Below are 16,527 nucleotides of genomic sequence, written 5' to 3' on the forward strand. Positions count from 1 at the left end.
TCGGCGGTACATAACCAGGGCAACAGCAGCATGATACCGGTCGCAAACTTAGAAACGGAACGTGACTTCAACTTTCCGTTTACCCCGTGGAGTATCCAGAAGGACTTTATGAACCACCTCTATGACGGTCTACAGAATGGGAAAGTGCTTGTCATGGAGAGTCCCACAGGCACAGTATGTTCAGACGAAGCATAGTTCTTATCACTTCGCTGGAACTCAGAAGCCACGGCTCAACCTTCTTAGGGAAAGTCGCTATCGCTTATTTGCGGAAGCCTAAAGTGGCTAAAGGACCACGAGGAACGCACCGAGAAAGAGCGGATGCAGGAAATAGAGGACGAAAGGGCTGCTTTGGGTGCACCGCTTGCAGATGGTGAGGAGAATAAAAGGAATATATCCGGCGAACGACGGATGTAGCTCAAATAGTTCCTGCCAGAGCCATCATGGGTGCTGGACTTCGCTAAAGAGGAAGTAGCGAAAGATGTGCAAGATATCATCGCAAAGAAGAGGAAGCGCGAAGAAAGATTGGCAGAGATTCGAAGGCGTGCTCTGAGTGGGGAGGAGGACGACAAGGTGGGTTTGCATTCCCTTTGAATCTCGCTGAACGCTGGTGATTTACACCTGTCGAATCTAGGCGAAACATCGCTTCAAACGGCCAAAAACAGCTGGCGCGCAAAAAGACTCCCAGGACGACGAAGATCGTTTGATTGTAGACTACGACAGTGAGACCGAGATCTCAAAGCCCAAAGCGTAAGGCGTTGAATTGTGAGGAGGATTATACCCCGTGCAATACAGCTCAGAAATTTCGGATTCCATTCGTCCTGGAGTTCCTTCCTAGATGGCCCAGAAGACCCCACAGAAGACGACCTCGATCTCCCCGACGAAACAAAGATCATCTACTGCAGTCGTACCCACTCGCAAATCTCTCAATTCGTAAAAGAACTGCGGCGTTCGGCATATAGCAGCACGACCAAATCAGTATCCCTGGGGTCGAGACAAGGAATGTGTATAAACGAGAGTGTGAGGAAACTGGGATCGCTGCCGAAGATGAATGATCGATGTTTGGACCTTATGAAAGGTGAGGTGGTATGACTTCCCACCTGCAACGATTACGGACCCTTACGCTCTCATGCGATTCCCATAGCATCAACGAAGGAGGAGGGCGGGTGCGAGTATCTAGCGAAAGACCCAGCGACACGCGTGCAATTCACCGACCAGCTGCATGCCGCGATCCGCGACATTGAGGATATGGTCGACCTGGGCAAACGATTACATACCTGTCCGTACTATGCCGCTAGGGATGCTGTTCGGCCATCACAGGTAAAAATCATCTTATTGCTCACGGTACCGGGACACTGCTAATCCGACATCGATCGTGGCGGAAGGTTCTCACCCTGCCATACAACCTTCTTCTGCAAGCATCGGCGCGTGAGTCATTGGGCATCGATGTCAAGGGCAAAGTCGTTATCATTGGTCAGCACTTGCGTTCTTTCGTAATTCCACCTCGACAATCCTCTGACGCAGACCGAAACAACTCAGACGAGGCACATAATCTCATTGATACGATCACGTCCATCTACTCCGTGTCTCTGACCCTGCAAGATGTAAGTTACGATCATGTGTTTGTCATGATCATTCCCACACTTCCCGAGACATGTGAAGTATGTAACCTGACGCAAAATATACCTAATGCCTCAGCTAGAACGCGCGGCACGTCAATTGCAAGGATACCTGCAACGCTACAAGAAACGGTTGAAAGGTTGTAATCTGGCATACATCCGGCAATTGAATGTCATCATCGGGGCGTTGAAGAAGCCGTTGACAAAGCCGGTTGCGAAAGCCAAAGGTGCGTCATGTGCCTGCGTGGGCGATGGAATGAAAACGGTCGCGCGGCTCATTCCGGCCTTCTTATATAGATGACCGATCAGTCGTCATGGTGAATGATTTCGTTCATATGCTGAGCATTGATCACATCAAGTGAGTGACCGTGGAGGGCGTCACATGTGCGATCTATTCCTTTCAAGAGATCTCATCAACACTTTTACGAAGCCTTTTCAAGATCGGACATTATCTGGCGGAGAGTCGGCTTGGACAGAAGGTAGAGTGTGTCTCTGGCATAAGACAAACTGTGGTCTCAGTCCTCACATCGTAAACGCCCTTGGCATAGCTACAAGGGTTCGCCGAAAAGTTCGACATGAAGGGGATGGACGAAGGTGAGAAGGGTTTCTCTTCTCCCATTGTGTTTCTTGGCAACCTGAATGGTTAGTTTGCCACGAACCAGGCGAATCAGAAGTATACGTACCCAAGCACATGTCAACGATACAGAACGTATCCACGTTCCTCATGAGCTTGACGAATGCGGATCTGGAGGGGCGAATCATGCTTTCTGTTACCGGTGGGTTCGGTTGTCCGCGCTCAGCCAAGTGCCACTGCGAATGCCGGCTGATAGAGCAAATGTCTTCATAGATGATCCGGCAACATCAATGATGAAATACCTCCTGCTGAATCCGGCCAACGCCTTTCGGCGGATCGTGGAAGAAGCGAGGGCGGTGGTTCTGGCAGGGGGGACAATGGCGCCGGTAAACCTTCTCGTCTTGCGTATCTGCGTCACAGGTTAGTTTGCTAACGAGGTGCTATTCGGCTCGTCAGATTCCGCAACTGGTCGATGAAGTAAGGGGCGAGATGCAACGTTTTAGAGCGGGTCGAAACACCTGTGGTCCTCACCTTCGTTTAAACGTGACAGTTGTTCCTATATGTCCCAAAAGACCGCCTTTCGCCTTTCTCATGTGGACACATCATCCCTGCAACGTCCATCCTCAGCATCGCGGCAGCCACTGGCCCGACCGGTCGTCCGTTTGATGTTACGTTTGAACATCGTAGCGAACCAAGTCTGGTAAGCTGCATCTGCACACCAGATTAAGACTGTTACCCAGGTTAACGATACGTGACTGCAGATGAATGAGCTGGGAGCTGCGATAGCCAACTTATGTAATGTAGTTCCCGGTGGCGTGGTCTGCTTCTTCGGATCTTACGACTATATGGACAAGGTTAATGGGCATTGGGAGAAGGAAGGGCTTTTGAAGCGGATATGCGCCAAGAAACAGGTAGGTTCTCCCTGACATCGGAAGATGTTGGTTCCTTAGCGTGAGACTGCCGTCACTGCAGCAGTTTGAACAATCGTTCTTCCATTACCACCCACTCAGGTCTTCAAGGAACCCAAGCAATCCTCGATGGTTGAACCAACCCTACGGGAGTATGCAACCTGCATTGAAGGAGGGCGCAAGCCGGGGGTGAGTGTCCTCCGTGGTTCGATTCTTAATGAGAACTTCCTGACGCACTCCTTACCAGGCGAAGCAGACCGGCGGAATCTTGTTCGCCGTTGTTGGAGGGAAGATGAGTGAGGGAATCAAGTATGCATTTTGCTTTTCAAGGTGCCTTTTGAAAATGGGCGATGCTGACACGCTTGCTGCGACCTCAGCTTCGCCGATGATATGGGCCGGTGAGATCTCACCCGCAGTCTTGGTCTGAGATCTTCGCTCAATACCATTTGCTTGTCCCTCCCTCAGATTGGTGATAGTGGTCGGCTTGCCCTTCCCTAATCCGAATTCCCTTGAGCTCCAAGAAAAGCTGAAGTACATGAAATCACGAGCGTCGACCGCAGCATCTTCGAAAGAGGATGTCGTGAGCGACTACTATGAGAACATCTGCATGAAGGCTGTCAACCAGTCCATCGGTATGATGTCCGGCGCATTCGGTGATCTCTGAACCCAAAACATTTGACCCCATGGATATCTAGGGCGAGCCATTCGACACAAAGACGACTACGCCGCCATCGTCCTTCTCGATCGCAGGTATCAGCAGCGCCGCATCAAGAGCAAACTGCCAGCGTGGATCAGAGACGCGGGAGTGATGGAGCATAATGGATTTGGAATGGTTGTCGGTGCGGTCGCCAATGTGAGTGAATACTGCCTGATTTGGCGGTTTTTGATGATGGAGGGTATCAATTGACCTTCGGTATCATGTCGTAGTTCTTTCGAAACAAGCGAACCCCGCCGAACCCGCATTGAGCAGCATCGACGATGCACCGGAAACCCGGGGGGTCACCTCGTACCCAATGGCTCAACCGCACCTCCCTTGCACCCGTATTTGGCTTATACAGCGCCGGGCGAGGATCAGTCAAGCATAGTTTGCATGCCATCCCCCCAAATCGGTCCCGGCCATCGGTTGCCCTACGCGAACAACTGGGTGAAGCTGCGGTGTGCGCTTTTCAATCGATTTTCGTAACAGCAAAGGCTCGTGGGCATAGGCAAGATCTAGACATAGAGTGCTGTGAGTTTTCGAGCTTCTTAAAGAAGTGAGTACAGTACATACAGGGATTTGGATAACGGGAAAACGCATTGCCAACGCGCCCGTAGGAAATCTCGCTATCAGCCATTAGCAGGTCGAGTTTGATAGGTCGGCTTCACGCTCATCCACCGGCTTGCGGCTATCCCAACATCCAGCGGCAACTATCGACGGCTGAGAAAGCTTCCTCTGATGTGCATCCAATCTCACCAATCAACGCCAACCGATCATTTCCAGAAAATTCCTCCATCTTTCCTATCCCTTCAGGATGTTAGCGTAGGGCGTATAATGTATATTGGCATTTGCTTTCCGTTTCGATTTCTTCGTGGTCATGTGAAGATTTTCCTCTCTCCCTCTTATGGTGGGTGCGGAGTTGAGACAATTCATCATATTCTAAGATTTCTCTGCGCCGAATGCTGGTCGCCCAATCTACATCTAGCTACACCGACCTCCCCGATGACATAAATGTAGCTTGCCAATGATGAAGGCGGACAGGTGGGCGGACTCCATTGGGATTCGGTTCCAAGTGATCGCTATCTACTCTATCTGGTGATTTCGCAGTATCCTATGCCTGATCAGTTCTCCATCTTGCACCTCGATTGCGGTCGCGAGATATTGGCCTCATGCATTCCCTCCCGCCCTCAATTGCCTTCACTTCCCATCCCTCCCCTTTCTTACTTTACTCTACACCGTGAAAGGGTACTTCTCGCAAAACTCATCCTTCGTCATCCTCTCCCCATGCTTCTGCACAAATGCCGTGATTGTTTTGTTCAGCTCGGAAAGGGTCATGGGCCGCGTGCACTGTATCGAGTGGTGGTCTGTGTGCTCGTGGAGAAGCACTAGATCCGGAGGAAGGTCCGTGCCTGTGTCCCGTATTGATTGTCGTGTGATTTGTCAGTTGCTTGGAAGTACACTGCGACGCTTTCCAGAAGCCTTGGTTCTTACCTGCGGGAATCCTCCAGATGGTCGTATTCTTTCCGCGGAACCCACGAACGACCTCCTGAAGGAACGCGCCGTTTGGCCGGACCGAAGCTCCGTTGGGACCTGCAACGTCGGAATGGACCAGGTCAGCATCCCATACCATACCTGCCTATATACGTTGTCTTTCCCCCTAGAATGGGTCGCAGAACAGTTTCGTGCATACCCTCAAAGTTAGGTCCATCCTTCGGGTACACAAGGCCATCCTCATGAATATGCAGGTCATAAGACGTGCGTTTTAGCTTCTTCTGGGCGGTGTAGTCGCGCAGAATGACCTTCTCGCTGGCGTTGATTCGGAAGAGGTCGACGGGTACAGTGCGGTGGCGGCCTAGGAGTGGTGGTCGCTTTTGGGAGCCCGGTGACGAGACGGAGGAGGATGCGGGGCGAGTCAGGAATGGGGAAGGGAGACGGAATTGGGAAGCGGTAGGTGCTCTCCGAGCAAGGCACACACCCTGGCGGTGCATAAAGATGGTGACCATCTTCGTTGGAGGTTATCCTTTCTTCGAGTCTCTATGTAATTCAGCTACAGATCAGCAAAAGCTGGTGGAACGAGTTGTCGTGTTGCGAAGCGGTTGCTGCGGAGGGAAGGAGTCTGGGAAGGAGTGCCAGGACGTCGCGACGTTGCCCACTTTCCCCTACTTCCCTTACTTGCCCCAACGAAGATAATCCGTCAGGATAGACTCAGCACCTTTCCACAACCCAACGTCAAAAAGTCAGGAGGCACTTCGCCTGCGAACTAGTAGATACTGTATAGAGGCGAGGCAGCCTTTTCACGGCACAGTTGTACATACGGTAGTGTGGTCGTCCTCTGCCAGCACGGGTTCCGGAAGCTCTCGTGATTATGTCTCGCAAGAAGTTACGGACAGCGGAACCGACAGGAGCAGGAGCTGCACCGACTCCCACAGACTTCGCTAGCGGTGTCTTTTCGGACGAGATACTTTTGCATATCCTCGCCTACCTGTCGCATAGGGATCTTACTCGATTAGGGACTTGCTCGCGCACCTGGCACAGGTTGGCCAGCGACCAAACGTTATGGAAGCGGCTCTTCCTGCGCAGGTTTCCCTTGGAGTGTCTCGCGCAGCCAATACCTGCTGGGTCGCCACCGGCGGGCGAAGTTCGGGTGCGGAGAAGGACTAGTGGAATGGCGGGCCCGATTATGCGGGAGAGGCGCGATTTCCTTTCCATGTACATTCTGCAACACAACTGGAATGCTGGGAACTATGTAGTGACGAACATCGATGTGAGCCTGCCGGTGGCTGCTGAGCCGGTGCTGGAACCAGGAGGGGTTAGAACCGCGACGGATATTGATTGCGCGCTACCAGTTTCGACATCTCGGCATTTGGGCACAGCGCCAATAACGGCGTTTACAAAGGATGTAATATTGGTTGCTCTTGCTTCACCGGATGTTGCAGTTTGGAGCATCAACCACAGAGCCGCCCTCGGATCATTGAGTCGGATTTCAGTGGAGCCTTCGATGGTTTTGCCTCGCGTGTGCTGCATCCAACTGGAGAGCTGTTCTGCACTTGGACATCCCCATTTACGGGTGGTGGCCGGCTATGACGATGGCAGCTGGACAGTCTGGGAGATGTGGGGTCATGACGGGCTTAGCCAATGGGGCTGCAAAGAGCTGATCACGGTCACCCAAGCACAGAGGGTTGGGCTGGTCGCCGTAACAATGATGGACAACATCGTTGTGACATGTTCATCTCAATTTGATGTTGCCTTCCACCGCATTACAAATGCGCTCAAGCGCGACAATACGCAACGACGTTGGGAGTCTACCCTGATCCATCGATTACGAGGGAGTACCTGTTGGCCTCCAGTGGATCTTCACCTCACCCGTGCTGGCGGAAAATATGCTTTGTACATAGCGTATGCATCACCTTCCTACGGAAACGAATGGAACGTTTCCCTCGATCAAATCACCTTCTCCCGCGCTGATGGACTGATTTCCTCGAAGCATTTCAGTCCGAAAACAACTAAAGTGCCGATGACCGCGGAATTTACAGGGATCCGTTTTCGCCATCCTTACCTGGTGGCTCCCAGAAGGGACAACACCGTCCACGTATACACTCTTAGCGGAGCGCAGCTCACCCACACTACGATATTATATGCACATCATGCGGCGGTTACTGCACTCGAACTCGACGGAGTGACAGCGAAGCTCATTACTGGAGGGATAGATGGGCTCAAGATCTGGTCTCTTCGCAACCCTGTAAAGCCCATATCGACCGTGGATAGGGATTGGATACGTCAATTCGAGAAAGAAGAATCTCTCGACCAAATCAAGCGTCCTACGTATGTGGGGTTTGATGAAGGCCGGATTGTCAGCGTGAGCGAAAGCCTAAACGGCCGGTTAAGAAGCGGGACCTTCTGTGGAATGGAAGAACGGAGAGAAATAGAGGCTGGGCCCCTGGTTGGCTTGAAGATCTTCTCGTTTTTGGACGAGTCATAAGTTCGTGCTGAGTTTCCTGTGTTTAGTGTAATGAAAATTGTCAAAATCTGGCTTGGTTTGTGGCACATGGTGGAACGATGGGATTCATTGAATTTATCTTCAGGAAAATGGCTCTTATTGAAAATACGAAAAAGATATGATACAGGATCCGGTTTTGGTTTGGAAACAAAGATGTACAGGGAATACAGAATGCGATTTGTCGCGCTGTGCAATAGGGGGGTATGGTCCAGGGATCACAGACTCATCTGCGCCAAAATCTTGTTACAGACCTTTTTGTACGTCCAAACTCCTCCATGCACCCTTCGGAAATGCAGGCCAGTCGAGTTCACCGACTTTGGCATCTTGTAGATGGATACCTGGAACCCAATCTCCTTACTGGTCGGTTTTCTCGTCGGGAGCGAGGGCAAAGAAGATTGGATATGCTGCACTAGCTGGGTTGGTGGCGAAGTGGGGTGGTGACCAGCCAGTTCAGGCGCTGGGCCGTGGTCTTGGACATGCAGTGTCTCCGTCGGTGACTTATCGACCAGTTCGTCAGGAATGGGAATGGGTTCGGTACTCGCAACTGATGCCTGCGAGCGGTCTCGCATCAGCGGATCCCCAAATGTGGAGGCGGAAGATAAGGAATCCGTCGAAGGCTCGCGTTCCCATTGTGTCGCTGGAAGAGTCGAAGATACGGATATCCTCCGGCTTTCCAACTCCGTCAAAAGGGTCATTGGATCCGTTCCGTTGCTGCTCTCCATTTCGGGAGTTCGATTGCCATGCGGAAACGAATCCGGCCAGACTTCGCAGGCCAATGTGATCACCAGGTGGTTATCAGCGGTGCTAGCGGCTGCAGCCACGGCCGCGGCGTTCATTTCCGAAGTCTGAGATCCATCGCCACCACTTGGTTGTAACAACGCCATCATACTTTCCATATAACTCGGATGTTGGGCCTCGACGGTGTATGCGATCTTGCACTTTTGTAGCACGGACACGAGTTGCAGCAGGACTTGGTCGGCCGCTTTAGATGTTGTCGTGGACATGTTGAGAAACCACCCTCCGATGGCACGGAAATCCTCTTTGATGCGTTCGCCAGCCGCCGACGATGCGGTCGCAAGGGAACCGCGGCGAGAGCCCGAAAGGTAGTTTTGTGCAGGCCGCGCGGGCGCGAAAGTCTGACTGGAGGTGGCGGATGAGGCACTTTGTGGCTCACGTGGTGGCGGATGGATGGGGTGGGAGAGAGACGCAGTGGGCATGGAGAAGCGGCGGAACCAAGGTGCGTCTTTGACGTTTGAGTGCAGAAGACTGAGTTTTCCAGTCGCCGGAGCAGTGGGGTTATGTGGATCATCCTTGGGTTGGGGAGTCGGAGGTAAGGGGATGGAAGGAGGTTTGAAGCTTGGACGCCGAGGGTACGAGGAGAGCGGAGGACTCGTTGGTTCAGGGGATGCACGCCCACTGCTGTTACTTCCCGATGGTCGCCGTTGTTCTCCGGTTCCCGCGGATTGAGGGCGATGTCCTTTCTGGAAAAACAGATATTGGGCGCCTGATGACCGAGTTTTGGCATTTGGTGGTGCTTGAACAGCCGAACCACCACAATTTTGTTCAATTTGCAATGCTGAGTCTTCGGGGGTGGATCCGCGCCGTCTGGTGGACTCGGCCACCGAATGCATGGACAGGAAGTCCTTTCTTGCCGGCAATGCTGACCCGTTCTCCATTCCACGTCGTACCCTGGAATAAGAGTCTCCGCTATCTCCAGAACCGGGGCCGTCTCCGGCGGCGCAGCGGTTGCCCGCATGACCAAGCGATGCTGTCTGGTTCGACATCGCGACATTGGGTGTGCTCGCAGCTTTGAACCTGCCGCCTAGCATCCCCACAGCATCGACCGGCAAACTTCCCCTCCTCATTTGCTGATGCTGCTCAAAGAGGTCAATCTTCCGATCACCTTTCTGCCTGGCCTCCTCCCTTGCGAACATTTCCGCCAAGAGAAAATACGTCGCGCGCACAGGACTCGGCTGGGACTGGTTCGCGTTTGAACCAAATTCCCTTTCAACGTCTTCCATCGTGTATCCGAAGACCAGCAGGCGTTGCAAGATCTCTTTCGACAGCTCTGCTGGAGATCGGATTTCAACCCGCGCTGGGAGGTAATTCGGCGGGGGGCAATCGTAGCCTTCGTTCACCCATGGATGCGCTAACACTTCTTCAAGCGTGGCACGCTCCTTTGGGTGAACGTGAATGAGGCGGCGGATGAGGTGCCGTGCGTCTGGCGATTCAAGATGAGAGTCTGCGAACCTGCTAGCACTTTCTCACATCCAGGCACCTACTTGTCATCAAATAGTCCGGACACGTATATGTTCCGGTGGCTATCTTCCGGTATAACTCTTTCATGTTGTCGTCGTCGAAGGGCAGATGCCCACATAGCAGAGCAAATAGGATAACACCTGCCATCCAATATTGGAATTGAGTGTGATTCCACCATCGCGAGGGAATACGTTTTCTTCCTGCAAATACCTAGACTCCACATGTCGACTTCTGGTCCCTCGTACTTTTTGCCCATGATCATCTCAGGCGCGGCGTAAAACGGTGACCTAGGGGATAATCAGCACCACATTCGGTAAGCAAGCGCTCTTCCAATTTCGCCCGCATACGTCGATTCCTCACCCGCAGAACGTGTCCAAAAGCCCCTCCACCGTGAAATTGTTGCCGAATCCAAAATCGATGATCTTAATCGTTTTGCTTTCATCCAACAGCAAGTTTTCTGTGGGAGGTAAAATGCGATCAGTATTCCCTCAGTTTGTGGCAAATCCAAAGGTAAGCTTACCTGGCTTCAAATCTCGATGTATCACTGCATTCTGTATGAGACCGAAGCTGTCAATCCTTTGAACTACGTTTGTGCGGCCCGTCGAATGTGCATCCAAACCTTATGGCAGTAATCCACAGCGCTCAGAACCTGTCTGAAGAAGCTCCTAGCCTCGCGCTCTTTCACCCTCTTATGCGCCACTATGTAATCGAACAGCTCGCCACCGGGCGCATACTCCATGATAATATGGATGAACTGCTCCGTCTCGTTGACATCGTAGACTTTGACAATGTGCGGATGATGCAGGAGGCGGAGGAAGCGGATCTCCCGTTGCAGACGTGCGATCTGCTTGCTGGATTGAACTTGGGATTTGTCGATTACCTTGACGGCCACCTGAGAGGGCAGAAGTGGGGAAACGTGGCGATGATGAGAAACGTATGATGAGACGAGATCGACGGGTTGACGGCGAGTGTCGCAAACGCTGCTGTTGAAATAGTGTCCATCCCACGACGCGATTTCGCAGCCGTCTCGTAATCATCAAGTCCGCTCGTCTCCCGCCATAGATATCCATCACTTCACGCATTCCAGAGATGCGACCGCTGTTGCATGCCACCGACGATGCCTTCTCGCTTGGGCTCTCGTACGATCCTACAATCGCTCACCACTAACACATATCGGTGGTCCGAGACTACCAGCCCATCACTAACGCACCTTCTCTGCAGTGACAGGATCCACCGCCAATCGCACTTTCCCATACGTCCCTTGTCCAATCGTCCGCTCAATCCGCCATCGTCCAACAAATTTTCCCACTTCCACACCTTCAGCCGCCCGCGGCTGCTGTCCGGTCGTCGTAGGGGATACTGCGGTGCTCATGATTGGTCTGAACCGCGCGCTTGGCGTTTATGAGCCGACAAAGCCGTGGAATGTAGATTAAGGGACGGTAAGAGTTGATGCATGTGCAATAGTAGCTACTGAGAATATTGGAATGTCCAGTAGCGTGACAGGCTGTGTTAATGTGTTCCCGAGACTGTTGAAGAATTTAGGTAGATCTTTGAGATTGGAATATCTGATGTGGTTACCTAATTCCGACCGTGCAACTGTCTGCAAGCAATGATCTCGTACTTACATGGAATGCGGAGGATAGCCCATACAGCACTCAAAACAAGGTTTTCTGACGCTCTGTCGTGTTGATGACAAAGCCGCGGGGCAGGCCCAGGGTTGAGCCGGTTATCGGTTTTAAGGTGTAACTTACCCGTCTCCGTCAGCTGTGATGGCGGTGCAAGCGCGCACGGCTGCTGTTCATACTACGGACACTCCGACACGCTCACGACAGCGACCACAGCACAGGAACGCCACGGCATTTGAAGAGCAAAGAATGGTATATGTATTTTGTGTAAGGTCTAGTCTCTTACAATCTATTGAGAACATTCCTATGCACAATCTCGATCACTTCTAAGCGAATGAGGTCCCACGGCCGAAAGTACTACGGCCGATAACAATGAACTAGGACAAGAGAAAAACAAACGGGGTCCATGGTATCTCTACAATCTCAGATCAACAACAGGGCGCTGACGACGCCGAAGCCAATGCTGGCAGCCGCAGCAACCAACTTGGTTTCACCGCTGACGGGTTCATCCTGGTGTGCGGGAGCGGTGACGACAATGGTCTCGATGGTCTCACCAGTGGAAGTAGATACGGGCTCCTCGACGACGGTCGTGGGCTTGTTGACAATGGTAGTAGGCTCCTCGACGATAGTAGTGGGCTCTTCGACGACGGTAGTGGGCTCGTTGACGATGGTAGTGGGCTCCTCGACTATAGTAGTGGGCACCTCGACGATAGTAGTGGGCTCTTCGACGACGGTAGTGGGCTCTCCGACGACGGTTGTGGGCTCCTCGACGACGGTAGTGGGCTCCTCGACGACGGTAGTGGGCTCCTCAACGACGGTAGTAGGCTCTCCGACGGCGGTAGTGGGCTCTCCGACGGCGGTAGTGGGCTCTTCGACGGCAGTCGTCGTAGGTTTCTGGACCGGGGCATCCTTGTGCCAGCCGAGACGCGCAAATTGCGAGCTCAAGTCAGCGAAGCGGCCGCTGGGCAAGCAGGCGCACCCCGCGATGGAAGGTCCATTTACCCTTTCATCTCTGATGCTCCATCCTTGCTGCGGACATGCGGCTGCACAGGCGTTCTCAACGGCCTTAATGAACCCTTCAGGCGCATGCAACGCGGAGGTCACGTCAAACATGGGCACATCGTGGATTGCGTGGTTGGTTTTGATTTGCTTCCCATCGCAAGCGACACAGTAACCCATGCGGTGTGTAACGGTTTCACCTCCCTGCTTCTGCGTGGCCCATCCGCAGTCGTAATCTTCAAGCGTACGGGTTTCACACTGCACGGCGGCTTGGAGCTCACCGCAGTTGTTGTTGTAGCTGATACATTGTGCGTCGTCACGGCGATCAAGGGCTAAAGAGGCGATGAATGTGAGATATTGACAGTGCATTTGAACAAGAAGAGATTTATCAAACCTACCGGCAGCGTTGGCGTAGGTGGCCAAACCAACCAAGCCGAGGGTGATGGACTTCAAGTTGAGAAGCATGGTTGAGGCTTCAAAATTGAACTTGAGTGCGAATGCGGCTTGATGTGGCCGGTGGGGCTGTGCGATGCTCCCGGCACTTAAATAGGGCGGGGCCGGCCTCTGCGGTGTGTTGCGGTTCCTCAGCGGCATCGTAGCTCGTTCCTTCCTGTGTAGCCAGCTAGCTAGCTAGCCCACCGTACATGCCATTGTTGGGAGTCGTCGAACGGCATAGCTTGCCCAAAGAATTTTACATGGACGTGAAGTAAATTGACTTTTCGGCGGTCGAGCGGCCAGTTGTACCGATATACCATTGAATGCGGCTATAGAGCGGCCAGTTGTATATACACGACAAGTTGCACGACGCCCACTGGCATTGTTATATTAGTCTGAGAGATGGGCGTCGGGAATTGAGAATTTCACTGCTTTTCTTTTTGATCCGCGCTTTCGGTTCAAGCTTCACGTGCCCGGCACCTGGTAACATTGCTTTACCATGGATATGGACCGCGCTAACGGGTTCTGGCCCAGCGTGAAATGGCATAGACCGCACATAGGTATTTCTAATTTTCGTTGATCTTCGCAAGACTTGAATCGGAGAAGAACGTTTCTTCTGGCGACGGTGCACCGCATCGGCACTAGATATCTGCGGCGAAACGGTCAGAACGGCCATGTCAGGCCTGGCGGACCACATGGAAAGTCTCCTTAGGTAGTTCAACCGTATTTGACCTCAAATGGTGTGAACTCCGAAGTGAAGACCGGCCTTGCTTCTTTCGAAAGCCGCGGGCCGCCTCGGCAACACTTTAGTACTGGCGGTAAACTTCCCGATGAAATAAACTTTGAGCGTCATGCCAGACGTAAAGCCGTAAGTTGTTTAACCACACAGTTGACCGTCAAGCTGTGATGAAGTTCGAAATGAAGAACGGCCTTCCTGCCTTCGAAAACGGCGCGCCGCATCGGGAATCTGCGGCGAACTGGCTCATAACGCTCGTTAATAAGAAAAAAAAAGATATCCTGCATCGTGGGGTGCCATCTTAGCTTTCGGAGGTGGGTCATGAATAGCAGAGCCTCACAGGAAGGACGCTTATTTACTGCGGCATACCGCAAGTGGAATATTGTATTAGACTGAAGAATAGCATCGTCTCGCTAGCTCAAATTGCAATTCGCCCTTGAAAGTTTAGGGTGTCAAGTAGGAAACGCCCGTGAGGTCAATCAAGTCGTACGGCGCGCGGGCTTGTTCTCGGATTCGGCCGTGACGGAGGAGGAGATGTCGGCAATCGCCGCCACAACAACGCCCGTCCACCCAACGCCGTCCCCTACATAGCCTAGCCCGACCACTTGCGGAAACACTTTTATGAGAACAACGAGCATGAACAACTTGATGATGACCGTTAGAAAATGTCTCGCCTTTCCGTTCGGAATGCCCGTTTGCCGGGGGTTGCGAGGGTGGATGCCCATTAAAGGGAGGATGTGCAACATCGTCGTAAAGCAAATCCCAGCGGTGGAATGCGCCATTGTGTAAGCCATCACATCTTCACCCTCTTCGGGATTTCTGCGTTGGCGGAGTTCCTCGGCCGATGTGATGGGAGTGTCCGGGAGACGAATCGGCCCGCCTGCATCCGTTGTGCTAGGGCTAGTAATGCCCACGCTAGTCATGTTTGGCGTGCGACCCCTGCGCGAGAAGTTTCCCAGATTCAAATCATCGGCCGCTCTTTGAGTTCGTTCCACGCAAAGATACACTATCCAGATAGTCGAGACTAACAGGCAGAACGCCATACATGCGAGAAGTTCGACTCCAGCCAACATGCATATTGTCATCCAGTAAACCTTCGTGGCGGCGGCTGCATCTTGCCCGCGAGCTGCATCGCCCGTCGTCAAGGCCACTGGGTCCACGGTGTCCGTGGTCCCCACGGAATGCGCGTTGTTGTCTATGGCGAAAGCAAACGAGGGGGCGGGGACGCCGAAGACTCGTTCGTAGCGGGCCACGTCTGTTACCCGTAAGGCAGTTGCATATACCGCTAATGCTGCAATATTGGTTAACAGCGAGGAACAGTCTTGTTGTAGTTGTGACATGTTTGCGATAGGGACAGGCGACGCTTGAGTCGCTCTTCGAGTTCAGCGTGAAGTCGATGAACCTTGGGCCACGCCGAAGCCCAGATATGGCCCAGGTTCCAGCCTTTCTGCGTTCTCAACGGGGTTTCGTTTAGCAGTGCTGCACGGAACAAACGCGAGAAGTTGATATAAAAAGAGGGCAAGATGCCCATGTTCAACGGGGAAGACGGGAGAGCGCAGCGGCGTTTACGCGTGAGTCGTGACAAACCGAGACTTGCTTCTCACATAACCGCCAAGTGAACTTCCATCGTTCCAACCCACCAGCCATCGTCAATCGCTTTCACAACCATGTCTTCCACTGTCAGAACCATTGTTCACGTCGGTGAGTGACTCTGCGCTGGACGACCACGCCACCACTGAGCTGGATTAAAGAGCGCACCACACCGCCCACCAACGTGCCTGACGGGCGACCTTTACCCGTCTATGTTAAGGTTACGGTTGGAGGAAAGGTCAATGACTAACTGGTACACTTCCAACCTATACAAAGTTCTCTTCAAGCTGAAGCCCTCAGCGAACGCGGGGGAGTTCGAGTCCAGGATGGCGAAGCTTGCCGATCTGCCTACCGTTCAGAAGGTATCTTCACGCGCTACTCGCAAAAGACGATCTTGCACACACTATGTCCCCTGAACCCTCTTCTCCCTCTTGCCTCCTCCATAAACAGCTTTCATCCGGGCCCACCTTCAATACGCAGCGCGCGCAGGGTTTTACACATGGTGAGACGCTGTGCCTGCCATCCCCCGCGAAATCTCGGTAGAAGGAGGCAAGATGTCGTGAATGGGTTCTGATGCAGATTTCTGTGCGCTTTGCCTTCCAAATGACCAGTGCTGGTCGTCGATTTTGCCGATAAGGACGTACGTATGGTAGACATGGTAGATTGCAGCGGGAGTGGGCTGGAAAAATCAGAGAGGGAGCGGCGTGAGGCAACTCCAGGTTTCTGACGAATTGCAATCTTCTCACGACGTGGACACAGGGTCTTGAGAAGTACAGCGTGCATGGAGATCACTGTAAGTTCCAAGTGCTCCTTCGCGCCGAAGAAGACACATGACATGTTTCTTACCAAATGCAATAAATGCAGTGAAGTTCGTGGACTATGTCAAAGAGACTGTCGAACCAGGAGGCATACTTGCTGTGGACATTGAGAAGTAGCAGCGGCAATGCTAGTTGAGCTGGCCATATCATAGACCATCAGGTAGCCTGTTAGCCCGTTGGTGGAGGGTTTTCGAGGGGTCCGGCGTAAAAGGAAAAAGTACCAATCCGATGCAGAATCTCATCACACATGAGATAGAATGATATAGATATAAG

The 16,527-nt window shown here is 52.7% G+C and overlaps 7 protein-coding genes across 7 annotated transcripts; 3 read left to right on the forward strand and 4 right to left on the reverse strand.

Moving 5' to 3' along the window:
- Positions 1 to 30: 30 nt before the first annotated feature.
- On the forward strand, positions 31 to 4,064 carry EV422DRAFT_567899 (putative ATP-dependent RNA helicase DDX11-like protein 8-like protein; the record flags this gene model as incomplete). Its single annotated transcript, XM_053072588.1, has 22 exons — positions 31 to 174; positions 244 to 370; positions 434 to 570; positions 632 to 747; positions 825 to 1,075; positions 1,142 to 1,317; positions 1,383 to 1,470; positions 1,537 to 1,601; positions 1,696 to 1,843; positions 1,914 to 1,974; positions 2,047 to 2,095; positions 2,165 to 2,210; positions 2,279 to 2,392; positions 2,464 to 2,576; positions 2,647 to 2,667; positions 2,741 to 2,890; positions 2,952 to 3,101; positions 3,201 to 3,287; positions 3,346 to 3,407; positions 3,564 to 3,730; positions 3,794 to 3,951; positions 4,026 to 4,064. The coding sequence occupies 22 exons, from the start codon at positions 31 to 33 to the stop codon at positions 4,062 to 4,064; spliced, it is 2,469 nt and encodes an 822-aa protein (XP_052925198.1).
- Positions 4,065 to 5,025: 961 nt separating this feature from the next.
- On the reverse strand, positions 5,026 to 5,783 carry EV422DRAFT_496888 (uncharacterized protein; the record flags this gene model as incomplete). Its single annotated transcript, XM_053067907.1, has 3 exons — positions 5,026 to 5,204; positions 5,287 to 5,385; positions 5,486 to 5,783. 3 exons carry the CDS (start codon positions 5,781 to 5,783, stop codon positions 5,026 to 5,028), a joined length of 576 nt encoding a protein of 191 aa, XP_052925199.1.
- Positions 5,784 to 5,946: 163 nt separating this feature from the next.
- EV422DRAFT_531018 (uncharacterized protein) lies at positions 5,947 to 7,884 on the forward strand. The gene has a single exon (XM_053070441.1). It carries the CDS (start codon positions 6,161 to 6,163, stop codon positions 7,772 to 7,774), a length of 1,614 nt encoding a protein of 537 aa, XP_052925200.1. The 5' UTR covers positions 5,947 to 6,160; the 3' UTR covers positions 7,775 to 7,884.
- A 2,040-nt stretch (positions 7,885 to 9,924) lies between these two features.
- Positions 9,925 to 11,423, reverse strand: EV422DRAFT_496859 (kinase-like domain-containing protein; the record flags this gene model as incomplete). Its single annotated transcript, XM_053067906.1, has 7 exons — positions 9,925 to 10,013; positions 10,075 to 10,191; positions 10,262 to 10,338; positions 10,412 to 10,508; positions 10,572 to 10,602; positions 10,671 to 10,943; positions 11,262 to 11,423. Coding segments are annotated over 7 exons (846 nt in total), but the record flags the coding sequence as incomplete, so codon positions are not given.
- A 438-nt stretch (positions 11,424 to 11,861) lies between these two features.
- EV422DRAFT_531022 (uncharacterized protein) lies at positions 11,862 to 13,096 on the reverse strand (the record flags this gene model as incomplete). Its single annotated transcript, XM_053070442.1, has 1 exon — positions 11,862 to 13,096. A coding segment is annotated over exon 1 (940 nt), but the record flags the coding sequence as incomplete, so codon positions are not given.
- A 795-nt stretch (positions 13,097 to 13,891) lies between these two features.
- On the reverse strand, positions 13,892 to 15,370 carry EV422DRAFT_531028 (uncharacterized protein). The gene has a single exon (XM_053070443.1). It carries the CDS (start codon positions 15,184 to 15,186, stop codon positions 14,326 to 14,328), a length of 861 nt encoding a protein of 286 aa, XP_052925203.1. The 5' UTR covers positions 15,187 to 15,370; the 3' UTR covers positions 13,892 to 14,325.
- Positions 15,371 to 15,513: 143 nt separating this feature from the next.
- On the forward strand, positions 15,514 to 16,371 carry EV422DRAFT_567905 (uncharacterized protein; the record flags this gene model as incomplete). Its single annotated transcript, XM_053072589.1, has 6 exons — positions 15,514 to 15,547; positions 15,713 to 15,798; positions 15,887 to 15,938; positions 16,048 to 16,076; positions 16,196 to 16,229; positions 16,301 to 16,371. 6 exons carry the CDS (start codon positions 15,514 to 15,516, stop codon positions 16,369 to 16,371), a joined length of 306 nt encoding a protein of 101 aa, XP_052925204.1.
- Between the last annotated feature and the right edge of the window lie 156 nt (positions 16,372 to 16,527).

Source organism: Fimicolochytrium jonesii, assembly GCF_025526975.1.
Source record: "Fimicolochytrium jonesii strain JEL569 chromosome Unknown EV422scaffold_13, whole genome shotgun sequence".
Classification (NCBI taxonomy): Eukaryota; Fungi; Chytridiomycota; class Chytridiomycetes; order Spizellomycetales; family Powellomycetaceae; genus Fimicolochytrium; species Fimicolochytrium jonesii.

Excerpts from the sequence above, each read along its gene's own strand:
- EV422DRAFT_531018 (XM_053070441.1), top strand. The coding sequence starts at position 6,161 with ATGTCTCGCAAGAAGTTACGGACAGCGGAACCGACAGGAGCAGGAGCT.
- EV422DRAFT_531028 (XM_053070443.1), bottom strand. The coding sequence starts at position 15,186 with ATGTCACAACTACAACAAGACTGTTCCTCGCTGTTAACCAATATTGCA.